General features: G+C 50.1%; 3 protein-coding genes across 5 annotated transcripts; 2 read left to right on the forward strand and 1 right to left on the reverse strand.

Annotated features, from left to right (window-relative positions):
* Positions 1–869: 869 nt before the first annotated feature.
* Positions 870–7,190, forward strand: CD27 (CD27 molecule). 2 transcript variants are annotated; one of them, XM_045462805.1, is made up of 6 exons: positions 873–1,188; positions 1,335–1,466; positions 5,569–5,748; positions 5,977–6,066; positions 6,320–6,439; positions 6,687–7,190. In XM_045462805.1, exons 1-6 carry the CDS (start codon positions 1,053–1,055, stop codon positions 6,809–6,811), a joined length of 783 nt encoding a protein of 260 aa, XP_045318761.1. In that variant the 5' UTR covers positions 873–1,052; the 3' UTR covers positions 6,812–7,190. The 2 variants fall into 2 exon arrangements, with proteins under 2 accessions (XP_045318762.1, XP_045318761.1); XM_045462806.1 differs by lacking the exon at positions 1,335–1,466 and having other exon boundaries at positions 870–1,188.
* A 90-nt stretch (positions 7,191–7,280) lies between these two features.
* TAPBPL (TAP binding protein like) lies at positions 7,281–14,887 on the forward strand. Its single transcript, XM_045462804.1, is given in 9 exon segments — positions 7,281–7,394; positions 7,578–7,827; positions 8,613–8,831; positions 8,978–9,232; positions 11,776–11,988; positions 11,991–12,113; positions 12,690–12,992; positions 14,180–14,263; positions 14,447–14,887. Coding segments are annotated over 8 exon segments (1,308 nt in total). The 5' UTR covers positions 7,281–7,394; positions 7,578–7,760; the 3' UTR covers positions 14,491–14,887.
* VAMP1 (vesicle associated membrane protein 1) lies at positions 10,847–22,378 on the reverse strand. 2 transcript variants are annotated; one of them, XM_045462808.1, is made up of 5 exons: positions 22,098–22,378; positions 19,244–19,370; positions 18,883–19,041; positions 18,218–18,269; positions 10,847–11,268 (listed from the first exon to the last, which is right to left on the reverse strand). In XM_045462808.1, coding segments are annotated over exons 1-5 (405 nt in total). In that variant the 5' UTR covers positions 22,100–22,378; the 3' UTR covers positions 10,847–11,203. The 2 variants fall into 2 exon arrangements, with proteins under 2 accessions (XP_045318764.1, XP_045318763.1); XM_045462807.1 differs by lacking the exon at positions 10,847–11,268 and adding an exon at positions 15,596–17,803 and having other exon boundaries at positions 22,098–22,276.
* Between the last annotated feature and the right edge of the window lie 3,471 nt (positions 22,379–25,849).

Genomic DNA, 25,849 nt, shown 5'->3' on the forward strand with positions numbered 1-25,849 from the left:
GAGAGGGAACCGGTTTAAATCCCTTGTTTGCAGTTCTGAACAATTCTGTAGCAGTCTTTTGGCCATAAAACCAGACCTCGGTTGATGCAAGGGTTAGTTACAGTCCTATCCATCCCTACTTAATTTTGTTTTTTTTTGTTTTTGTTTTGTTTTTGTTTTTTTTTTTTAGAGAGAGAGAAAGAAAGCAGGGGAGAGGGGCAGAGGAAGAAAGAGACAAAGAATCTTGGGCAGGCTCCATGCCCCAGGACAGAGCCTGACACAGGGCTCGATCCCACAACCGTGAGATCATGATTCTGGGATCATGACCCAAGCCAAAATCAAGAGTCAGCCGCTCAACCACTCAACTGAGCCTCCCAGGTGCCCCAAACCCCACTTAGTTTAAATATTCAATAGTTTTGCTACAGAAATGTTGTGCTTGAGTGTGAGTGCTACCCCGGCCCCATGAGGCATCTTGTGGTGCTAGCTTCTCCCCCAAGTCTGAAAAATTCTGAGTTCAGAAACTTATCTGACCCCAGCTGTTTCAGATAAAGGTTTGTGGGCCTGTACTCAGTTCAGGCTCCCCTTCCTCCTCTAAACCATCAAGAGCTTGTAAGCTGTGAACAGGGGGTGATGTGGGCATAACGTGTACAAGTGCGTGAATAGGAGAGGTCAGTGCCCCACGCATCCAACATTGGGTAAAAGAGGACGGCACGAATGGGTTAAGTTCTTAGCGAGCACAGAGGCCAGCGTGTTGGAGGTGGTGGATGCCTTTGAAGAGCAGCAAGTCTTCTGACAGAGCGTGCCCTTTAATGCTCTCCCCACACCCAGCACCCAGCACATGGAAAAGGGGGAGGGGGTGGAAGTCACTGCTTTGAGAAAAAAAACAGCCACCAGAGAGCTTCAGCTGCCATCAAAGGTCGGCTTGCACCTGAAACCAGCAACTCGAAGAGCACCTACAGCTGCTGCCCAGGAGGTGCAGAGAGCAGGCGCCTGCACCCAGCTGGGGGCAGCAGGTCTGCAGAGCCCAGAGGTCAGTGGCTGGAGTGCAGAAAGAGCTCCCCTGGGCAAGAGCCATGGCCCGGCCACCCCCCTGCTGGCTGTGGATTCTGGGGACCCTGGCGGGGCTCTCAGCTACCCTGGCCCCCCAGTGCTGTCCAGAGAAGCATTACTGGGCCCAGGGACAACTGTGCTGCCAGATGTGTAAGCCAGGTAAGAGAGAAGCCCTCGCCAGGGGTTTGGGGTGAAGGGCAGTGGAGAGCACATCTGAGTTCCAGCAAGGAGAGGAAGCCGGTACCACCTTGAAGAGGGCAGAGAAGTGGCCTTCCTTGGGCCTTGACCCGGATCTCTGCTCACAGGGACTTTCCTGGTGAAGGACTGTGACAGACACGGAGAGGCTGCTCAGTGTGATCCATGCATACCGGGGGCCTCCTTCTCACCAGACCACCACATCCGGCGCCACTGTGAGAGTTGTCGGCATTGTAACTCTGGTGAGATGGGCAAACCTCTGGGGGATCAAGGTGGCAGAGCCGGGGATGGAGAAGCAAAGAGGAGGGAGGTCAGAGCTTGTCACTTCAAGGCTACTGCAAGTGGAGCCAATGCTGGGAAATGGAGTGCCCTGGGCAGGGCACATATTGATGTGGAGAGAACTCTAGCGTTACAGGGAATGGGGTAAGCAGAATTTGGGGAGTTGCGGAGAATGGGTGCACAACTCAGATGACAATATAAAGGGGAAGTGAAAAAAAAGGGAGGTGGTCCTAGGTCCCAGATTTCAGGTGAGCAAACCCCCATTGATGAATTGGCTGCGTCTGAAGTGCACATTCATTTGGAACTTGGAGTACATCTATCTATCTTTCTTTCTTTCTTTCTTTCTTTCTTTCTTTCTTTGTTTCTCTTTCTTTCTTTCTTTCTTTCTTTCTTTCTTTCTTTCTTTTTTTATGTATTTATTTGAGAGAGAGAGAGAACAGAGGAGAGGCAGAGAGAGGGAGAGAGAGAATCCCAAGCAGGCTCCACAGTCAGCACAGAGCCCAATGTGGGGCTTGAACTCACGAACTGTGAGATCATGACCTGAGCCAAAATCAAGAGTCAAATCCTTAACCAACTGAGTCATCCAAGCACCCCCTTTTTTTTTTTTTTTTATATTTATTTTGAGAGAGAGAGAGTGCAGGGGAGGGGCAGAGAGAGAGGGGGGGGGGGGGAAGAGAGAATCCCAAGCAAGCTCCAAGCTGTCAGTATGGAGCCCAACTCAGGGCTCAATCTCACAAACCATGAGACCATGGTCTGAGCCAAAATCAAGAGCTGAAGGCTCAACTGACTGAGCCACCCAGGTGCCCCTAAGGAAATAACAATACCAGCCAGTCGAGTAACATCCTTTCTTTCCTTCTTTCTTTTTTTTTTTTTTTTTTTTGCACAACAGCCAATTTAGGAAAATGAATATGTATGTGGCCTATATTTCTTGTTTATTTTGTAATTTTATCTTTAAAAAAAATTTTTAATGTTTATTTATTTTTGGGAGACAGAGAGACAGAGTGCAAGCAGGGGAGGGGCAGAGAGAGAGAGAGGGAGACACAGAATCTGAAGCAGGCTCCAGGCTCTAAGCTCCATCTGAGCTGTCAGCACAGAGCCTGATGTGGGACTCAAGCCCACGAAGCGCAGGATCATGACCTGGGTTGAAGTCGGATGCTTAACTGACTGAGCCACCCAGGCACCCCAGTAATTTTATCTTTTTTAAATGAAGAAGTAACATGTGCAGCTGATGTGAATTCTTTTATTATTTCTGCATCTTAGCTAGAATTTCAGAATCTGTGTGCCAGCCCAGATAGAGCAGCAGACTTTAAAGTGGTCCCTTGGGGCACCTGGGTGGCTCAGTCAGTTGCACATCCAACTTCGGCTCAGGTCATGATCTCACAGTTCGTGGGTTCTAGCCCCACATCAGGCTTTGCACTGACAGCACGGAGCCTGCCTGGGATTCTCTCTCCCTCTCTCTTTCTCTGGTCTTCCCCCTCTCTTTTTTTCTCTCTCTCAAAATAAATAAATATTAAAAAATAAAAATAAAAACAAATGAAAAAAGGTTTGCCATTGCAAGTAAGTCAAAAAAAAAAAAACAAAAACAACAACATCTCAAATACACAAGAAGTATTCCTCAGTCCACTCAACTTAAAAATATATTAATGGATGCTTCTCTCTTCTTGTCAGCAACCCCAGCAGGGTTGGAATTATTTATTTATTTTTGATGTTTATTTATTTTGAGAGAGAGAGTGAACACGAGCAGGGCAGGGGCAGAGAGAGTGGGAGAGAGAGAATCCCAACCAGGCTCCATGCTCAGCACGGAGCCCTACTCAGGGCTTGATCTCAGGAACTGTGAGATCATGACTGGAGCCAACACCAAGAGTAGGATGCCCAACCGACTTAACCACACAGGCACCCCTGGAATTATTTTAGTCAAAGTCCACCCACTCATTCTGCAGGCCCCGCCAAAAGGCCTTTTCCCAATACTGTACCAGCCTGAACTCCCTTTGCTGTGTTCCAGACCAGGCGGTTCAGACTCAGCCCATAGGCCCCCAAAACTCTCAGGCAGCAATTGGCTGAGGGACTCCAGGTGACGGGGGTCAGGGGTGAGGCTGAATGAGTTTGGCCCCCTCTGGACCTCAGTATTCCCATGGGTAAGATGGAAAAGTGCTTAAAATTCTCCTGGAATTTGGGGCACAGGTTATACAAGGTGAAAAGAACTCCCAGGTCTCTGGATACTCCTCACTAAAAACAATGGCACGCCTTCCATTGTAACCAAGCCCAGCCCCCTCCTTAACCCTTCTCTTGCCTTTGGGCAGATACCCTCCTGCCCACCCCCTCCTGGGTCTGAGGTGATCTTCCTCACCTTTGCCTACCTCTTCTCCTCTCCCCTATCACTGTTCTCTTCTTGCAGATCCTTGTCCAGGCTGGCTCACAATTCCTGGTAAGCCACAAGGAAACCAAATTCTAGTAGCAACTACGAGTCAAAATTCAGAAAGAAGCAGCCCTAGGGGCCTAAGGATGGGAAGAAGGAATTTGTGTCCCTCTCCCTTTCCTCACAAAAAGCACATGCTAAAGGAATATTAGAGTACTAGTAGGCATCTTCGACATCTGCCAGCCTTCCTTTCTGCACCCCTCCTTGCCTGTGGGGGCTCTTCTCCCTGGTTCCCCATGAGTGCACTCTCCTAAGGTCCCACCAGTCCATGGGCAAACCTGGCCCACGTCCGGGTGCCAATGCCTTCCCCAGAATCACCCTCCTCTTCTTAACCCCAACCACCTGTGAGTCCAACCCAGACTAGAACCCCTCACATCCTCCTCCTCTAGTATAATTTATTGGCAGTCATTCAGCACCCGACCTCTATACTTGAATAACATTTCTATTTAAAAGGCAAAGTAGGGGTACCTGGGTGGCTCAGTCGGTTGAGTGTCCGACTTCAGCTCAGGTCATGATCTCACGGTTTGTGGGTTTGAGCCCTGCATCGGGCTCTGTGCTGACAGCTCAGAGCCTGGAGCCAGCTTCAGATTCTGTGTCTCCCTCTCTCTCTGCCCTCCTCTGTTTGCACTCTGTGTCTCTGTCTCTCAAAAATAAATAAACATTTAAAAAAAATTTTTTTAAGGCAAAGTGTGTTAGTAATGAAGTAAATCTCTAGTAAAGTTAAAAACCTAACAGGGGGCCACCTGGGTGGCTCAGTTGCTTAAGTGTCCAACTCTTGATTTCAGCTCAGGTCATGATCTCATGGTTTGTGGGTTTGAGCCCGCGTCGGGCTCTGCACTGCCAGCTCAGAGCCTGCTTGAGATTCTCTCTCTCCCTCTCTTTTTGCCCCTCCCCCCCCTCAAAAATGAACATTTAAAAACCAATTAAAAAATAAAAACCTATCAGGGACCATAGCAGCACTATTCCTGATTGCTTAAAAACTGGACACTACCCACGTGCCATTTGCAGTAGAATAGATAACTGAATCATGGGAAATTCATACAGTGGAATACTATACAGCAGGAGAAGGAATAGCCTATGGTTACAATGTTGATGAATTTCACAAAGATTGAATAAGAGTGCCTGATACAAGTAAGTACACACGCATGACTACACAAATGTAGTGCAAAAAGAAGCAAAATGAACTCGCAATGTTAGGAAGTCAGGCTAGATAGTGGTTATGTGTGGGTGGGAGGAGGTAGTGACTAGAAAGGAACTCTGCTTCTCTTGTCTATGGGTCCAATTTGTAGCAATTCTCAAGCTTGACGCTTCTGATCTGTGTACCTCTCTGTAAGTAAATTACACTTCAAGAAGTTATAAAAGTATCAGTGAATAAGAGAGAAAATCATGCAAGCTGTTTCTACTTTTTCCAGTTTGCATTTCCGAAGCATGAATTTTCTAAAAGATCTACATTTTTCCTTTCATGGCAATAGCAATAAAGGCAGAGGCACTGGGTGACAGCGAGGGAGGGGCAGGCCCTTGTGTAGACGGGGCAGGAGTTCCGGGAGCCGGGTCTGGGACGGCAGCTCAAGATAGGATTTAGCGAGCACACCTTGCAGGTCTCTGAGGCCTGAGCTTCTCGTGTTCCTCCTGCCCCCCTCTGTCCCCAGGTCTCCTCATTCGAAACTGCACCCTCACCGCCAATGCAGAGTGTGCCTGCCCCAAGGGCTGGCAGTGCAGGGACAAGGAGTGTACCGAGTGTGATCCTCCTTCAAACCCCTCACTGACACCTCGTCCATCTCAGGCCCCAGGCCCACACCCACAACCCACCCACTTACCTTACGCCAAAAGTAAGTTCCAGGCAACATTTTGTCCAGTCACAGGGCTAAGTGTCACCCCCACCCCCACCCCCCCCCCCCCCCCCCCCCGCCAACCAGCACCCTCCCCACATAAGTTGCCTGGCCAGCTGGTCAGCCTTCCCATCTCACCCAGCACCTCTTAGGCCTCAGGCCTTCATTCAGCCCAGGCTTGTGCCCTGGGAGGTGCCCTGCTGCTGCTCACCCTGTCTCTTTTTCCAGAGATGCCAGAGGCCGGGACAGTCCGGCAGGTGCAAACTCTAGCTGATTTCAGGCGGCTGCCTGTCCCAGCTCTCTCTACCCACGGACCACGTGAGTTTCCTCCCCATTCTCCACCCCCAGAGAGAATGCATACAAGAGAGGGAAGTCAGCCAGAAAGCTCCTGGAGTAGGAGTAAGAAGTAGGAGAAGCAGAATCTAAGGATTAGGAAAGAACTTAGTCCAATGGTAGCAGTGGGGATTGGGGTGAGAGAGAGATGGCAGATGGGTAACAGGAGGCCTGGGCTGAGGAGAGTCGAGACCTAGGCCCTCCCCAAAAACACTTGTGTGGCCCCTGTCTACCACAGCCCAAAGGTCCCTGTGCAGCACAGACTGCATCCGCATCTTTGTGGTCCTCTCTGGAATGTTTCTTGCTTTCACCATGGTCGGAGCCCTGTGCCTCCATCAACAAAGAAAAAATGGACTAAGTAAGAGACAAAATGCAGGTCTCCAGTCCTGTCCCTGCACCCCACCCTACTTCCTTAGCCCCGCCACCCATGCCTGGAACCTCTGGGAAGCCTCCCTCGCACCATCTTTACCAACCCTTGCTCCTGCCTTCTCTCTCGCCTCTTCGTGGGCACCCCCTGACAGCCTCCCCCAAGCTAACCCTCCTTTGTTCATGTCCACTCTCTTCACCACCCCCCACCTTTACTGCCTCTGATTCTCCTCCTGCAGACAAAGAAGAAAGTCCAGTGATGCCTGCAGAGCCTTGTCCTTACAGCTGCCCCAGGGAGGAAGAGGGGGGCGCCATCCCCATTCAGGAAGACTACCGAAAACCAGAGCCTGCTTCCTACCCCTGAGCGTGCTCGCCTTGGGGGGTGGGGAGGTCATCACTACAATAAAATCCCAGCCTCAGTCCCACCCCATCGGCCACCCAGGCTGATGAGCCGAATGAGACCTGGCACCCCCGGTTTCAGTACCATCCTCTTATCAGGACCCTTTCCTGTGTGCAGACTTGAGAACGTGCCTTTTGGAGACTGGCAGTGACAAGGACACGAGGGGATGCGGTGGAGGGTGGGTCACAGGAGCCCGAGTGTGCCCTGGCTCAGCCGGCTTCGCCCCTGCGCTGCACTGGAGGGCTGAGGCCCTAGCTGGAAAACACACTTCTGCCTACGAACCCCCACGTGCTGTATCACTGACGTAGAAATTCGGCAAAATAAAGTGACGGCCAGCCACACACCGATGCTCTCCGCCCGGGCTCTGAAATTCAATCTCTGGGCGCCAGCCACTCCCAGATCCGGGATCTGAAGGAGGAGCTCTCTCCTGGGCGGACTGGTGCTAGGGGCCCGCCCCAGTCGCCGAAGGAGGACCGCCAGGGGGTGTGGCACCAACCGAAAATGAAGAAAGGTTCCCAGGCTCCTGGGGATCCTGCTTCTGGCTTCGGTCTCTGCCTCCCCCCACCCCCTCCCTTACTTCGGCTCCGCTCTCTTGGGTGGGGGGTCCAAGGGTGCATGCCGTTGAAGTCAGGTCTTGACAGAACGAGACGATTTGCGGGAGGCGGGGGAAGAAAAGAGAACCGTGATCACGACGCTGGCACGCGCGCCTAGTTAGTAGTTTCACTCCCAGGCAGAAGCAGCCGCGGTGACACTCGAAGTGAAAGCGAAAGAGGAGGAGGCCAACGGCTGGAGAGAAAGCGACAGGCCAGAAAGTGTGGTTCGGAGAGCCCCCTCTTCTCCAGCCGGGACGCGCCCGCCGGAGCAGTGGGGAAGGGCGGCGGGGCGGGGCGGGAGGGGTGGCAGCGCAGCCCCCATGGGCGCGGGGCAGGGCTGGTGCCTGCTGCTCTGCCTGGCCCTGTCCCGCGTGGCGGCAGACCCAGGTGAGCGGGGAGCGCCGGCCGGAGTGGGGGGAGGGGGAGGGAAGAGGAGGGTGGGGGTGTTGGGCCCAGGGCGCACCAGGGACCCACCCACCCCGAGATTCCAGAAGGGGAAGGGGGTGGGGGGAGGGGGCCGGCTTCCAGCAGCCTCCTAAGCCCAACAGGAGAAAGGCTGGCAAAATAAGGAACCAGTGGTGTTGGGGAGGAGGCCGCAACCTGTGGGATAAGGGCAAAGGAAGAGAGGCCTCCTGGGGGATGCGGTGGGGGGCCTAGTGGAGAGGGCACTGCCTGGGAGCAGACACCTTCCCAAGCGGAAAGCTGGGAAATCCCCGGGAGGTGTGCCATGGAGGTGGGGGAGGGGAAGGCCACCTGTAACCGCAGAAAGCTGAGTAGACCCAGTGGGCTGGCTGGGAAATTGTGCGAACTCCCCTCGCCACACGGGCGGCCTGTCTCCTCTCCCAGTGGCAATTTTGCTCATTTATGTGCTTTTGCCGAGAATTCCTTTGACTGAAGAGAGAGTTTTTTGGCTGGCAGTTGTAATGAGAATAAAAACATAAACTCTCCTGACCAATGTAAATCAGGACTTTAATTCATACCAGGTATGTGCCTGGACTAGCAGGTGCTTCCCAGAAAGCTGGTTTGGGGGTGACGAGAGGGACACAGAGACAGCTAGGACCCTGGATGACAACTTCTACACCTTCCTTGATGACTCCACAGTTGGGGTGCGAGGCGAGTACAGAGGCAACTCTCTGGGCAAGAGGGTGCTCACTCCTGTCTTTAACCTGCAGAAGAAAGGCAGTGGCGGAAGGTGGATGTGGTCCTAGACTGCTTCCTGGTGGAGGAAGACAGGCACCCTGGAAGTCTTGCCGGCAGTAGGACCACGGTGGAGGCCTTGCTCGTGCTGAGGCAGGTACCAGTGCTGGATGACGGCTCCCTGGAAGCCTTCACTGATTTCCAAGGGGGCACACTGGCCAAAGACAACCCACCTGTTACCTTCGAGGCCTCAGGTAAGAGCCCTCCACCCTATGTCTCAATCTTTCTGGGCTCCCTCCGCTGGGACGGTGCAGTTCCTGAGGACACCCACCGCACCTGTTTCCCATGGACCCAGGTGTTCTCAATCCAACTAGACCTCTGTGCTGCCCTTCTGCCCCAGTGAACTTGGTACAGATTCCTCAAGCCGAGGCCTTACTCCATGCTGACTGCAACGGGAAGGAGGTGTCCTGTGAGATCTCCCACTATTTCCTCCAGGCCACTAAGAAAGCTTCGTTCATCGCCAACGTGCAGGTACCCGGAGGGGGACCTAGTGTCTCCATGGTGATGAAGGTTCTCAGGGATGCTGAGAATGGGGCTGTCTTGCACCCCACACTGAAGCTGCCCCTGAGCCCCCAGGGGATGGTGCAGACTGCAGGTGAGAAAATTAAAAGTAGCAGAAATGAAGTTGTGGGTTTTTTCAAGTGGGCAGCTCATGGGGGACTAGAAGAAGGAAGGGAATAAGTACACTTCCATCCACATCAGTCATCTCAGGGTGTCCCCTAGCCTCAGTCCTTTCTCCTAAAGACCCAAAGGATTGGATTGGGATCATTTTCACCTCCCTTGTGTGAGGAAATGACATGCGAGGCTCTGTTCACGTACGCTGTCCATAGCAGTGTTATTAAACCAAGCACCAGTTGTATCGCGGTGAAAGCCAGCCTGTTCTGGTGCTTCAAGATGATTAGAGTGACACACATGCAGGATTTGTTCATTAACTCTTATTAGCAAAACCTGGTTCTTGCCCTTTGCAACCTGGCACATCCCAGAGGACACAGGAAATTGAGAACATGATGATAGGCTTCTCCAGAGTTCCTCAAATCCAGTATTTTGCCTCCAAAAAGAGGACAACCAAGTCCAGAGATTAGGGGGCTAGCCTCTTATCCTTAGAAAGCCCCAGAAGACTCAACCTAACTTTACCCTGCCACAGCAGAAAAGAGGGGTTCTCATGTCTGTCCAGTGTTAGCCATAGTCCTAGCATGGCTTAGGTATTCCCCTTAAGCCATGCTAGGGTATTCCCCCTTTGGGGGAGGTATTCCCCCCCTGTCTTTCTACCTTTTGTAGGGATATTTCAAACCTACAAAAATGTAAAAGAATAATGTAATGAGCACCTGTGTACCATTCACCCAATTATTTTTTAATGTTTATTTATTTTTGAAGGAAAGAGAGATAGAGCACGAGCAGGGGAGGGGCAGACAGAGAAGGAGACACAGAATCCGAAGCAGGCTCCAGGCTCCGAGCTGTCAGCACAGAGCCTGACACAGGGCTCGAACTCACCTGCCATGAGATCATGACCTGAGCCGAAGTTGGTAGCTTAACCTACTGAGCCACCCAGATGCCCCTGTATCAACCAATTATTAATGTCTTGCCGCATTCTCTCTCTTGATAGATGAAAGGATAGGTATCCCTCCCTGAACTGAAAGTAAATTGCAGACATTCCAACACTTCACCCCAAATGTTTCCATGTATGTCATGTATTGGCTCATAACACAAAGTTTATAACCAAAAACAAGGATATTCTCTTTCATAATCACAAAACCATCACCTTGGCAGGAAATCAAGGTGGGGAGCAGTCTAGGGTGGTGCAGGCAATAAGGGAGTACAGTGTGTAAAGACTTTAAGAACATATTCTCACCATTACATCACCACCATATTGACAATCTTGAACACTATCACTGATAAAACACTCCTCCCTGCCCAGGCAGTCCATTCCTACCATTACTTGGTACACCACTGAGCATTAGACTTAAGAAATGTTCTTTAATGTTCATTTATTTTGAGAGAGAGGGAGAATGGGCGTATGTGCGCACATACAAGTGGGAAGGGGCAGAGAGAGAATCCCAAGCAGGCTCCATACCGTCAGTGCACAGTTGGACGTGGCACTTGAACTCATGAATCGTGAGATCATGACCTGAGCTGAAGTCAAGACGCTTAACCGACTGAGACACCCAGGTGCCGCCAGACTTAAGAAATTTTTAAATTGATGCAATAGTACTGTCAATATAGAGTCCAAGTTCAAATTTCTCCAGTGGTCCCATTAATGTTCTAGTTTGTTTTTAAGTCCAGGATTCAAACAAGGGTCATGCATTCAGTTGTCCTGTGCCTTTAGCCTCCTTTACTCCAGAACAGTCTTTTCCTAGCATTGACATTTTGAAGAGTCCAGGCCTGCTGTCTTGTAGAGTATCCCACCATTTGGATGTGTCTGATTGTTTTCGTCATTGGATTCAGCTTCAGCATGTTTGGCACGAATACTACCACTGGGTGCTTTTTAAATTTCTTATTCCTATTTAGTCTTTGCAGCAGCTTCGCCTTAAGCAGATGACCTTGGCAACCCTTACTGCCTTGCCCAAGGTCACAGAGCTAGTAAGTGGAAGAAGCAGGGTTCCAAAGCTTTTGCTGCTATTCCAGTGGTCTTACCTGAGGGTCAATGGTAACACATAATTTTGCATGTGTAATTTTCTGGTGAGACGTCCATAGCTTTCGTCAGATTATCCAGGGGTAAGTGACTCCAAAATAGTTAGGATTACCATGTGTGCCATGCTGCTTTTCCACAGCACCATTTCTTTGTGGTTCCATCTTTTTTTTTTTTTTTTTTTAATTTATTTATTTTGAGAGAGAGAGAGAGAGCATAAGCAGGGGAGGGGCAGAGAGAAGGACAGACAGAATCCCGAGCAGGCTCCACACCATCAGTGCAGAACCCAACGTGGGGCTTGAACTCATGAACTGTGAGATCATGACCTGAGCCATGATCCAGGGTCAGATGCCTAACTGTGCCACCCACGTGCCCCATTTTGTGGTTGCACCTGATGGGAAATGTCCAGGAAGGAGGCAGGGGCAGGCATACGCCCACAACATGCCCACAGCTTAGCGATCAGGTGGACTCAAGGAAGTAGCCCACAGTCACCCTTCTTTTTCTCACTATAGTGGAGCTCCAAGTGACAACACAGACCCCATTGCTGAATTTCCTGCTGGGGTCCTCAGCCTCCCTGCACTGTGGCTTCTCCGTGGCCCCGGGCTTAGACCTGACTGGCGTGGAGTGGCGGCTGCAACATAAGGGCCAAGGCCAGCTGGTGTACAGCTGGACCACGGGGCAGCGGCAGGCCAAGCGGGAGAGTGCCTCCCTGGAGTCAGAGCAGCTACTCCTGGCCGGGATGCCTCCCTCACCCTGCCTAGCCTCACCCTGAAGGACGAGGGGACCTACATTTGCCAGATCACCACCTCTCTGTACCAAGCCCAACAGATCGTCCAGCTCCACGTCCAAGGTGAGGTCATTTTCGGTTCTCCAAGGAGACAGGAAGGGATATGCCTATGGAGGTGTTTTCCAGGACAGCATCCAACACAAGGGCAATTTTCTGAGAAGCAGGCTGAATGGCCACAACCTAACTGCCATCTCCATCCTAGAAGTGCAGACTGTTCTCTGTCAGACTCCAGGGTAATTCCAGTACGCAATTTCCCAGCCCAGGAGCCTGCTGCCCTGCCCTGGCTGGCTGTCTCCAAGTACCTCCGTCCTCTGGAGCACATCCTAAGAAGGAGCAGCGGCAAACCATGGAGGGGCTGTCTGACTGGCAGGAGTATTTCATCACTGACGTCCTTTAAAATCGCCAGCTTATAGTGATGATAAGAACCCAACCTTTCGTTGGTTTTCCTATTGCTTTTCAATTACCTGTGGAAGGCGCACCCCTCCTGGCCCACATCTAGAGTGGACCCATTACAGCCCCCTTGGCACTCCACTGAGCTCCCACAACCCGCTCTTACTCCCAGCAGGAAGAGAATGCTTTGGGCAACTCTGTTGTCCGGCTGGATATCTCTGGAATCTGATTCCTCGTTCTTTCTTCTAGCTTCCCCCAAAGTACAACTAAGCTTGACAAACAAAGCGCTGCCACCCACCCTCATCTGCAACATCGCTGGCTATTATCCTCTGGACGTGACTGTGACGTGGATCCGAGAAGAGCCAGGTGGAGCCCCAGTCCCCGTCTCTGGGGCCTCCTTCTCCAGCCTCCGACAAAGCACAGCGGGCACCTACAGCGTCTCCTCCTTCTTGAAGGCAGAACCTGGCCCTGAAGGCACCACTTACACCTGCCAGGTCTCCCACATCTCCCTGGAGGAGCCCCTTAGGTCCACCGCCTGGGTTGCCCCACCAGGTACTAGGAGTGCCCTCTTTTCCCCACCTCCATACTTGGGCTCATGGCTCGCCTGCCCCCAGCTCATCTTTGGCCTTGTTCTGCTTCCCTCAGCACTTTGTTCAGCCTTGGCTCCTTTCCCAAGGTGGCAGCCTCCATAGCTGCCACCACATGCCGAGATGCATCATTACACCCCAGGTTCCAGGGTACCAGGCGATGTACTGACAGCGGGAGATCAAGGGTGAATTGTTCCTGCCCTCAAGGCGCTTAGTCAGGTTGGAGGGACTGACTAGGCAGTCAGAGGACAGCCTGGAGGAGACATTCAAGCCAAGCTAGCTAGCTCAGTGGGAAGGGAACAGCTAAGATGGGAAAAAGGGCGCATCTGACGGCCAAATTATAAGTCTAAGGAAAATGTGGGAACTGCACAGCTAGAGCCAAGGGTGTGTGGGAAAAGAGAGAAGTGGCTCTAAAGCTTGAAAGTGACTACATTTATTGAGCATTTACATGAATCAAGCACTCAGCTGTACGATCACATGTATTATCACAACTCCCATTTTACTGTTGAGCAAACTGGCACTTACAGATGTTAAGAAATTTGCCCAAAGTCACCTACCTCATAAATGGTAAAAAAGAAAATATGAAAAATGGGCTGCCCTACAGCCTTCAACCCTCTCTGGCTATTAGTGGGTAGATCGCAATGGGCCTTCGAGCTGGAATTTCATGCTGAAGTCACAGAATGTCATTGAAAGGTTTTCGACAAGAGATGCAAACATCCAGGAACACTGGGCATCATTTGGTGGCTCGCCAGACTGCCAAGTTTCCCAAAAACTGGGAGTTTTGCCTCAGCTTACACCATTCCCCAGCTAGTTGCAAAATTCCAGTTTACCCGTCAACAATTAATCTAATCTAAATCGCTCTCGTGAAGCAATTAAAAATGTCCCAGGGTGGAAGAGGTAGGAAATCCCGTGTGGAGGAACACACGGACACCCAACAATCTTGAACAAGTATGAATACTACAGTGCGCCCAGGTCCTGGGCAAAAGCAGAACACTTGCTATGAGCTCCTTCACCAGTGATAGGGTGTCTGTCTGTCTCTCCCTCTCCTTCCCTCCCTCCCTCCCTCCTTTGTTCCTCTTGCTGGGGATCTGGCTTGGGCTCAGAAAGGATTCCTGCCTACTAATTCCTGCCTATGCTGCTTTCAACCTACAGAGCAGAAAACGGCCTTTGGAGTCCTCTTGGCCAGCAGCCTCTTCCTTCTTACACTGTTGTTCCTGGGGCTCCAGAGATGGCCAGGTAAGCTCCTGCTGGTCCTTAGCCCTGCCCCAGCCCCTCTTCACCTGAAGATTAGCCAGCTGTAGCCCCCTCCCCACCCAGACCAAGATGAAACCCAAGTGTCCCGAGTCCCGGCCCATCCCCCCACCATTTATGGGGTTACCCCAACTGAAACCAACCTCCTACCCCCTTGTTTTCCCCTAGCTCCCTCACCGAGGTCTGCCAAGACGCTGAGGCCCTCTCGGTAACCACTCTCCTGCCTCAGTAAGAAGAAAGAGTAGTCACATTCTCCCAGAAGGACCCTAGCCAAGTGTCAGAAATCAAAAAGGCCTGAAGAAAAGCATGAGGAAGGCACAGGTCACAGGGGCTTGGGCTCTGGCTCTGTGCACGTCTCTGCCTTCCTTCATTGTGTCCCTGGGCTGAACACCAAGGGAGAAAACGTGAAGAGGTGAGAGGGTGGTAGGAAGGCAGAATGTCTGTGTGGAGGTTAAAAATAAGCCTGTGGTAGGAAAAGAAAATGGGAAGACATTAAGAAAGGAGCAAGTGAGGGGCCGGGGCGGGGGGGGGGCAAAATGGTGGGGGTTGGGCTATCACATGCAAACATTTGAACTCTGTCCAAATAAAAGCCCCTTGTGTCCTCAGAAACAAAGCTTTTCCACGTTGCCATCTTTCCCCACACTGGACCCAAATGAGCCCTGTCCCCAAGCCTAGCCATGCCGCCGACTCACAGAGTGTTCAAGGTGTCAAACGAAGGCCCTCAGAGGCAGCCTTGGGGCGCCACGCCCGTTGCTCTGTGTACCCTTGAGCTGCAATTAAGGTTGTGCCCCTTTAGACAGCTACCGGGCATTTCAGGATACCTACAAACTCCTCAGTCCCTCAACTGCAGGGGAAGATGTCTCTTTTCATCCATTCCTAAATTGTGTCTGGTCAGCACAGTGGAACTCGGCGTAAGGAAACTGTACGTGAGGCTGCTGGGGAACGGGCGTGTTTGCTGAGGCCTCATCTCGGCACACCCCCGGGACAGGCCGCGCAGCCTGGGGACCTAGGAAGGAGGTGGACAGGAGGTGTCTGAGAAAACCTGCAGTTGTTTGTGAGGTGATGTTCGAGATGCCCACTCAGCTTCCTGCCATCACTTCCTCTCGCTAGCACCTGGAAGAGTTGGGCTGCTCCAGGTACGAACAAGAGCAGAGACCACTTCCTCTGCCAACACACACATCTTTCATCTCGAGAAGACCACACGGCACACATAAGCCAGCCTTCCGGCCTCACACAACATCAGACTAGAGAAGGAAAACAATCCCCCACCCTGGCCCCTCCTCAGTGACTCCAACCCAAACAACAACCAAGTCAGCATAGTGGTAGGAATTTATATTTTTTGCCTTTGTTCAGAATACATGAGATTGGTAAATATGCCACATGCCTTTGGTGGAAGTACAACTGTTATTATTCTATACAAGTGTGGGGTTGGGGGTAGGAAAAAAGACAGAGGTGATGACAGACAAACAGTGGAAACCCCACATCGCCTCATGGCAAACCAAAGAAGAAGGGGATGTGGGAAGCTTGGCTTCATTTGACTGCAAAGTCCCAGGGTTTGGTTGCATATTTGCTCATGCACATGGGTGGTTGGGGGGGCGGGGGGGCACAGCAAAGACACAGAAGAGGGTACAGGGTGGGGTGAGAAAGAAAGTAGAAGGGCAAACATCCCCAAAAGAACAAAGCCAACTACATCTGGTGAGCCTCAGAGGGACAGAAACCCAGGAAAGAATTCCTGTGACAGGGCTAGGTGGGCCAAGAGGGCGAATTGGCTCCAGGCTCGGGACACATCGAGGACACTGGTGGTTCTTCTCCAGCGGTGACCCCCTGCATTAGGCAAGGAGGAGCCCAGAGGAGAGTGGAGACCTTCGAGGGGGGCCGTTGGGAGGGTACACTGACTGCTTTCTTCCAGCTCTTCAGTCCTGCCCTGGGGCAGGACGAAGGGAATGTGGGAAAAGGGGGCAAAGGGAAAGGAAAGATGGTTTTGCGCAATGAAATGCTGCTGCGTGGAAAATGGCATCCAGACCCAGCCCAGCCTGGCCTCAGCCTCTTCCTACACATGGGCCAGATGACGGGAAGAATAAAGGGTCATGGGTGCTCCCCCTCCTGTTCCCAGCCTGCCCTCCTCCCCTCACACCTGGGTCTGTTCCACTCAACACCCTATCCTGAAGTCCACCAGTGGCCGCCTCAGCTTCCACTGTCTGTCCCCACAAACCACACAGAGGAAAGGAAAGGAGGCAAAGTGGCATTCAGATGGGTACAGGTGGTTTAGAAGGGGAATACAGTGCAGGAAGAACAGACAGGTGGCTCTCGATGAGAGGGCCCCATGACAGCACAGCAGTCCACAAGCACACTTGTCTACAGACCGTCCTGCCTCCCACCTGAGACTGGGCTGGCAAGTATGTTGGACTTCTCTGAACACTCAGAATCGGCTACCCTCAGGAAGGACCTCCTGCCTCGTCCTTGCCTTTGGCAAGTAGCTGGGAATAGTGTAGAGAAAAGGAGCCCCTGAGAGTCCAAGGACCCTCATTCCTAACACTTCACACTTTATCAATGGGAAGGGAGGAACAGGACCCTCCTCAAAAAGCAGGCAAGAGGTAGCTTCTTCCGATCTTGTTATTTTCAGATTGGGTCCTTGACTCATTGTCTCTCTGGAATTAACACATACTCTCTCTTTATCTATGCCAACAATTAAAATGGAGAGTCCCAAGCTTTGGCTCTATATTTGGTATTCTCAGGAACAACACAGAATGCTGCAGAAAATGTGGATGAGAGACAGCCCCTTGTAGTCATGAGCTTATGGGGCTGCATCTAGGATAGGAATGAAGCTGGTACTTTAGCAATTAACGTGTGTGCTCTAGGTCTCCAGAAAACAAAGCAAAAGGTTGTAATATCCCTGACAACATAGAAAATCTTGGACTAACAGATTAGAAATTACTGCAAAAATAAGCTTGACTTTCTAAAAGGGTATCGCACCAGAACCAAGTTGGTCTCTGGGCCCACCCCAGGATCCTCTGCAGGCCTGGCCTAGAAGAAGAGCCCCATGTGACCAGGGCAGTCTTGAGTGAGCTGCCATTCTTCTAGCTGTTCACAGCCTCCTCCTGCCAGTGGCCTGGCCTTTCCTGGTGGCACCACGGGCACCAGATACCCTTCTCCTCCCCTTGGTCTTGGCACCTTCTTGGGCATATCACCCCAGCTACACCTCTTCCTCTTCTCTTGGCCTCCCACTCTTTTTGGCTTTGGGGGAACTTGAGTGGGTACATAAGAAGGGGGTAGGGGGAAGGTGCCAGCTGTTGCTCTTCAGGTGGTTACTTCAGGATGGTGCCACGAGCAGCATTTCTAGTGTTGAGGGACACAGTGCAAATGAAAGCAACAGAAAAGAAGGAGTGGGCGACGGAGAAGCCTGGACGGGGTGGACGGAGGTAGATGGGGACGTTTGTTGAGAGAGTAAACAGAGGGAAGGGGACATGAGTTGGATGGCAATGGAGAACAGGGAAGGGGTGGCACATTCTCAAGTAAAAAAGTAGACTGGACACAGGAATCAGGAAGTCCCAGATGGAAAAGAGAAAGAGACAGGAGAAAACAAGAGGGCAAATTACATCAAGTTACTAGACAGTCGGGGCTTACAGTTGCAGGTGTCCCATCCCCATGGTCTCCCCTAAGCCCAGCCAGTGACAAACAGCATAGCCCCAATTCCTCAGAATAGGAGGGACCATCTTCCCACAATATCTTGCAGAGGGAAGGCTTGCCCACCTAGGAAGTCCTTCGTCCTTGACCTCCCTCCCTCCCAAACCGGGTGATGACCCCACAGCAGCGATCTCCATACCTCAGTCAGAGCAGCCCCACTCCCCAGGCAGGCAGGCAGGCAGGCAGGCAGGGCTGGGAGAAGACTCCAGGACCTTCCCACCTCTTCACCCCACCAGCAACCTCAGCAATACTTACTTACAATAACTACCACGATGATGGCACAGATAGCTCCCAGCATGATCATCATCTGAGGAAACATTGACCAAAAATGGGCCCTTGGATTTAGGGAAGGAGGAAAGACCTATAACCCTAACCCTAACCCTAACCCTAACCCTGCACCACATCTGAAGCTTCCCAGAAACATTATAGCATCTGCAGCCTGCTCTGTTTCACTTAGCGCCTGTTGCCCGAAGGCCTTGAAAGGAACTCGAGTGGAGGTGTAGACTTGGAATCTTTAGCCAGCTAGTTCATTTTTCATCATGAAGTGTTCAGCTCATTCCTAAAAGCTGCAGGTATTTAAATATATATCTAGCCTAGCCATCATGCTGAGGTTAGTTGTGTGTGGGGAATGTCCAGGGGAAATTTTTCCAGGGATCTTTTGGGGAAAAGCAGCTTGACTGACCATTTCCAAACTCCTCAGGGTATCACTGTCCCCCAGTTAGTGGTTCTGAATACTCTAGCCTACCCTGGTGGCCAATTCCGGGTAATGCATCTCAAGGAGGCTTTCAGGTTTTCTCCCGAGTTCTGCAGGGCAGAGATCCTGTGCCACTAGAGGTAAGGAAGGTATGCGGCCAAAGGTTTTCTTGCCTTCTAAGAGTTGAGGCCCAGGAAGTAAAGGCAGAGAGAAAAAGAAAACTCACCTTGCAGTTTTTCCACCAATACTTCCTCTTTAGCTTGGCAGCACTGCTCTCAAATTGTGATGCTCCCACCTGCAAGGCGTCAGCTCGGTCATCCAGCTGTGACAGTATCTCATCCCTCTTCAGGACCTTGTCCACATTCACACGCATGATGTCCACCACCTGAGGGAGGTTGCAGAAACAAAGCCAGTAAGCTTCCTTGCTAGCGACAGAGGTAAGAACAACAAGGGAATCACAAGTCTGGCCCCATGTAACTCAAGAATGCCTTGCCCTTCTATTAAAAAAAAAAAAAAAAAGAAAAAAGAAAAAAAGTTTCTAAACTTCTAGCAGCTGGAAACTCTCAGAGACAAAGCTCTCCACTTACTTCCTCCACTTGTGCCTGGGTTTGCTGTAGTCGTCTGTTACTGGTCGTATTAGGAGGAGGGCCAGGGGGGCCCCCACCTGGGGCAGCCCCTTCTGCCCCTTCAGTGGGCGGCTGAGCCGGAGCAGACCTGTGGAGAGAAGTGGGCCAAGTACACAACGTAACCGAGACAGAAAGGAATCCCATGTATTCTCACCCCCATCACCAACGCCAAGGTGATTAGGTTATATGCAACTAGAAGGGATTCTAACTTCTTGACAACACCAAGTAAGAAGATGCAGCGTACAGGAAGAACCAAAAGACGAAAAATCCTGTAACAACACTTCGATGGGGCTCAGGGACATCCAGGATGGCATCAAGAGATCCTGCTTGGGGCTATCCTTTGACCCAAACTCAAATATCCTCTGGCACAATGGCTACGGGGACAAATGTGCCAGTCTTAGACTAGATGGTACTTTCCTGTCAGAAGCCTTTCACATGAAGTCAAACTGGAAAATTCCTATCCAGGTTAGGAGAAATTCACACAAAAACTAAACCCTCAGGACAAGCTTGTGGACTGAGCAGCTCTTTTACACAAAGCCTGAAAAAAGGGCAAGCCGACAGACCCTGCTTAAGAGGATCTAGTTAACAGTTGTTTCACACAATCATTAGTATGTTGGGACTGCCATGAGGACAACTTGGGAAAATCACCAAAGGCAAGGCTTCTGTAGGTAGAGTTGAGTCAGGACTGTTAGCTTGCTTTGTTTGGGGCAGAGAAGATGGGGGTTTTACTTAGGTAGAACTGGGGCCCAAAGCAATTGTGCTAGTTATGAAACTGTTCCAAGAACATAGACAGGAAGCAAAAATATGGGTAATGGTCCCCAATGTACATGCATCACAAACATCATGGCCCTTCCTTTTCTAGATTTGGCATCAAGTCTCAGGAGGCTCCCCTAGTTCTTTATGTCCCAAAGAGAAATCCTGGTTTATACTACTATACACAGAGATTGTTCTTACTTTCCCTTAGCCTTAGAAAGGGTCTTCAACATAAGCTCCTTTCCATGTCCCAACAATGGAGGCTAAATTCATCTCCTAAAGAATTTCTAGAAGTCTAACCTAGGGCATGAGATTTTTCTCTCCCAAGGAAGACTCCACTGGCAGAGGGAGATTCTCAAACTTGATGGAGAATAGATGTTATAGTAAGAACTCCTCAAACAGAAGCAGAATCTCAAAAACATACCTCCCAGGCCCAGTCCAAGAGCAAAAGCATTAGGAATTAAACCATCACAAGTCACCAAAAGGAAATGCCTTGACTACTCACAATAGAATACCCAGAAGTTCTTCCTCCCTAAGTGAATTTCTTTTGGTCTTAAAAAAATAGAGAATAACTTCAGAAAGGCTTTACCAGCTGATTATACCCGACTCATCCCCATTCAAGAAATCACTTTCTCATTTCCCTCTAAAGCACAAAAGAAGCAAAGAAAAGAAATACACAAAGCCATGGAAGCCACAAGACTCTTGTGTTACTACTGAGCTAAGCAATCTAGTTCTCTGAAGGTGGAAAACTCAGTATGTAGCAGCCAGTATTTGATCTTGGAAGCAGTCCAGTATGGTGGCACCAATGACAAGATTAAGGTCAGAGATCTCGTGATGCCCTGCTAGTCACCATGCTCTCTCCATCTCCTTCAGTTCATCCCACATGCCTGCTACTGGGAACCAGTCCACTGAGAAGGATCCCCCCTCCTCCCCAAAGCAGGAGGAAAAAAAAAAAAAAAATGGAATCTTAGGGCTTGGCCAAAATGCATAGAATATCACATACACTTAAAACTGTAGAAATCAAATAAAGAAAAATGAAATGGTTACAAAGCATCTGAAGGGACCATTTCACTTACTATTTGTTGGAAGTTGGGAACACTCAGCAATAAAATATCCAGGGGTAGTCATAACCCATATGAAACCTTAATGAAATCTTTTCCCTTTTTTGTCACTAGGAGAAGCAACACAAATATATCTAGGACCAAGCCAGGACTCCAGACAGTAACAAGAAAGAAAAATCTTTTTTTAATTCATTGTGGTCCTGACAGGGAAATACTTGATTCGTCTAGCCACAGTTCTCCCCCAGGATCTTGGGAACGGGGCTGATGTTGAAGACGGTCAGAGACTAAATTGATTTGTTGGGGGAAGGCAGGGATCCTTGGTTCTGTTTCTCTTCCAAATACTTGGCTAAGAGTCAACGACAGGAAAACACCTCCTATACAGGTGGCCTTGAGATGAATGGCTGCTGGGAATCACATGCCACTGCCCCTTGAGTCTTTCTGAGCTGCTCGCCTGGCGCCAAAGAACTGTCAGATAAGTTTCGGGACCTTTGCGTACTGCCAAGAGGGGCGTGGGAGAGGTGGGTAACGCGTCACAGTTGAGATGAGGGGCATACATAAATCCAGACATTGCAGGGCAACCCAAGTTACTAACTGGCAGGTGCACTACTCATTACTGTTTCCAGAGGCCGCAAGTACAATTAGACAACAAGAAAGGGTCTTGAACCCCCTCCCCAGTGTCTCCATGCCCCACCTTCGCCCGGTCCCGGGCTTCACTATTACAGAGACCTGAATGAGGCGCCCCGCAGGCGAGAGAAGACAGTGCAATGAAGGTGGGACCCCCGCGCCCCTACCCCGCCTGTGGGGTGCTGGCTGTGGCTGCTGCAGGAATGGGGTACTGCCTTCTCTCCCCAGGGGTGGCCAGGTCTGGGGGCGGCGCGCGGTGGTGCTTCCCCGTGTCGCTGCAGCTGCTGCAATGCGCCATTTTCCGTCCCGCAGAGTCTGGCGCTGAGGGTGGGAGTTGGCGAGGAAGTGTCGAGCCCCCCACACCAGAGTCCACTCACATTTCTGTGGCGGCGGAGGGCTCCGTCTTTTCTCCCGTGGCTGCGGCGAGGCTACAGACCGGGGGACCGCTGCGGGTGAAGTCGACGGAAGTGCCGCGCTTCGCCGCCACCTGACCACCCGGGGCTCTAGCTGCGGTGGAACATACCGCAGCTGCCGCGCGGGCCTCACTCTTTATTAGTGTCGGCCACGCCTCCCAGTAACGTAGACAATCCCGCAGCCCAATCCGAGCCCAGGACAGGCGCCAGTCCAGAAGCCAAGCCCGAATAAAGCCAAGCCCGCCCCGTCCCTACAAATTGGCCAATCCCAGCTCTCCCCTCTTATTCCCGACTCCGGAAAAGAGCCGTTGCTTAGGGGATCGGTTCTCTGACCACTTCAACTGTCGTTTGCTTACCAGTCTAACTAAGCGACGGGATTAGATGGAAAAACGCGCCAGCTCTCTGGAAGGGAGGCGCCAACAGTTTGATTTAGGCCTTTTGGGTACCTAGCAGCCAATCGCTGAGCAGTTCCTGCAGTCCGGGCCCGCCCACGACCCCAGGCGCTCGCAGCACCAGCCAATCACAGCCGCGGGCGGGCCCAACTCGCAGTGACCTAGACACCAGCGTGCTGGGTGTAGAGGCAGTTCCGCTCACAGAGGTTCAGCTCACAGGCCAGCAGACCTGGTCGGCGCTCCGCCTTACCTACCCACCTCCCACAAACAACTCTGATGTACAGAATCCATAAAGGCCGAGCCCCAAGTCCTCAAGACCCAGTACCAGACGCGGGGTTCTGTCCCTCCAGAGCAATTAGGAAGGCTTTATTCATCCTTTTCCTTCAACATAGCCAGCAAGCTCCTCATGCAATGAATTATCCTAAATCGAACTCCCCCCTGTAATCCCTCCCAGGTAGGCTACCACACTGACTCAGTTGCCCAAACCAGAAACCTAGAAACCACCCTAGATTTCCTTCCCCGTTCATCTGTACCCTTCCTCTGATAATTCACCAAGCTGAGTGGATCTTTCCTTCTTAGTTTTTCAAGAATTCGTTTCCCTCGTATCACTGTCCTACTCTCACTTTAGACTATTATGCCTTGCCTGGACACTATCCGTTGTAAAACTTACCATTATTTTAGCTTCCGCTAAGGAAAAAAGAAAACTGACACAATGCTTTCTTATCACTTAGAATTTTTATTTTATATTTATTGAAAGTGTAGATTTATATACAGATTTTTTATAATAGTTCACTCTTGTGCATACATAAAAAGGAAATTTTAAAAGAGCAACATGGTAACAGTATTCCCAAAACTTCACATTCAGAGCCTGACTCTTATGATTTTTTTTTTTTTTTTTTTTTTTACTTACTCTTAGATGTCCATGATTTTTCACACAATGTAGTCCTCTGTGCATGCCATCAAGGGCTTCGGTGATGCGGCATTTCTTAAAGTAGAGTGTTTCTCTTCTGTCTCCAGAATTTTCTTCCAAGCCTTAGACACCCATTTGGCAAGTTTTGATTCTTCTGCCTAGGTATGACAAATACAGTATGACTACCATCTGGCTAATAGTTACAGTGAAACATCCCAATTTAGATATTTTTTACCATCTTTTTTTTTTTTTAAGTTTATTTCTTTTTGAGAGGCGGGGAGGGGCAGAGAGAGGGAGACACAGAATCCCAACCAAGCAAGCTCCAGGCTCTGAGCTGTCAGCACAGAGCCGGAGGCAGGATTCAAACTCACCAACTAGGAGATCATGACCTGAGCTGAAGTTGGACGCTCAACCAACTGAGCCACCCAGGCACCCCCCAATTTAGATGTTAAAATGAAAAGAAAAAAATGCCTCCTAGAATCAGTGAACTATATCTTTCTGCTTCTAGTCTTGCCCTCCCTCATATCCATCCTCTAAGAAACTACCAGGATGATCTATCCAAATGTTACAATCCTGCTTAAACCCTCAAAACCCCACCAAATCTCCCCTGGGAAAAAAACCTTAAAATCACCGAGTTTTTAAAAAATTAAGATCACTGGAGAAAAAACTTAAAAGCACTGAATTTTTTTTTAATTAATATGTTTTGGGGTGCCTGGGTGGCTCAGTCAGTTGAGTGTCCAACTTTGGCTCAGGTCATGATCTTGCGGTTCATGGATTTGAGCCCCAGTCAGGCTCTGAGCTGTCAGAGCCTGCTTGGGATTCTCTGTCTCCCTCTCTCTCTGCTCCTCCCCACTCATGCTCTGTCTCTCTTTCTCTCTCTCTGTCTCTGTCTCTGTCTCTCTCTCAAAAATAAACATTAAAGGGCGCCTGGGTGGCTCAGGCGGCCCATTTCGGCTCAGGTCATGATCTCGCGGTCGGTGAGTTCGAGCCCCGCGTCGGGCTCTGTGCTGACAGCTCAGAGCCTGGAGCCTGTTTCAGATTCTGTGTCTCCCTCTCTCTGACCCTCTCCCGTTCGTGCTCCGTCTCTCTCTGTCTCAAAAATAAATAAATTTTAAAAAAAATTAAAAAATAAAAAAATAAACATTAAAAATAAATTTAAAGGGGCGCCTGGGTGGCGCAGTCGGTTAAGCGTCCGACTTCAGCCAGGTCACGATCTCGCGGTCCGGGAGTTCGAGCCCCGCGTCGGGCTCTGGGCTGATGGCTCAGAGCCTGGAGCCTGTTTCCGATTCTGTGTCTCCCTCTCTCTCTGCCCCTCCCCCGTTCATGCTCTGTCTCTCTCTGTCCCAAAAATAAATAAACGTTGAAAAAAAATAAAATAAAATAAATTTAAAAAATAACAATTACCATGTTTTTAAACTTGCTAAAAAAATAATTATAGATTCACATGAGGTGGCCCTCAAAAAAGTACAGATAGGTTCCCCATCTCCCTTCACTTACCTCCCCCAGTGATAGCAGTACCCTATTAAAACCAGGATATTGACATTGGTACAATCCTTGGAGTTTATTCATATTTCATCAGTTTTACATGCATTCACATGTGCATGTAGCTTTAAATGTAGATTCCTGTAACCACCACCACACTCATGATACAGAACTGTTACATTACTACAAGACTCCCCTGTGCTATCTTTTCATAGCCACACCTACCAATCCTTGTCAGACACTAATTTGTTCTCCATCTCTATAATTTTATTTCAAGAATATTATAGAAGTGGAATCATACAAATGAAACCTTTTAAGATTGGCTTTTTTTCCCATTTTTGCCTATGGATGTCCCATTGCTCAAGGACCATTTGCTGAAAAAGCAGTCCTTCCTCCATGATATCCTTGAGATCCATCCAATTTGTGTGTATCAATAATTTTCATTGTTGAGTTGTATTCTGTGGAATGGATATGTCATAATTTGTTTAACCATCTACCTGATAAAAAGACATTTGGGCTGATTTCAGTTTGAGATTACAAATAAGACTGCTATGAACAGCCATGTACAGGTTTGCATGAACATAATTTTCTCTGGGACAAGAGAGAAATTACTGGTTTGGAAGGTAATTGCATGTTTAGTTTCAGAAAAAAACTGCCAAACTGGTTTCCGGAATTGCTTTACCATTTAAATTACCACAAGCAGTGTAAGTGGGATCCAGCTTCTCCACATCTTCACCACTACTTGGTGTTGTCGCTGTTTCTTTTTTATTCTAGCCATTCTAATAGGTATGTAGTCATATATCATTGTAGTTTCTTTTTTTTTTTTTTTTTTTTTAAGTAGTCTCCATGCTTAGTATAAAGTCCAATGCCAGGCTTGAACTCATGACCCTGAGTTCAAGACCTGAGCTGAGATCAAGAGTCAGACGCCAACC

This window comes from Leopardus geoffroyi, chromosome B4 (assembly GCF_018350155.1).
Source record: "Leopardus geoffroyi isolate Oge1 chromosome B4, O.geoffroyi_Oge1_pat1.0, whole genome shotgun sequence".
Lineage (NCBI taxonomy): Eukaryota > Metazoa > Chordata > Mammalia > Carnivora > Felidae > Leopardus > Leopardus geoffroyi.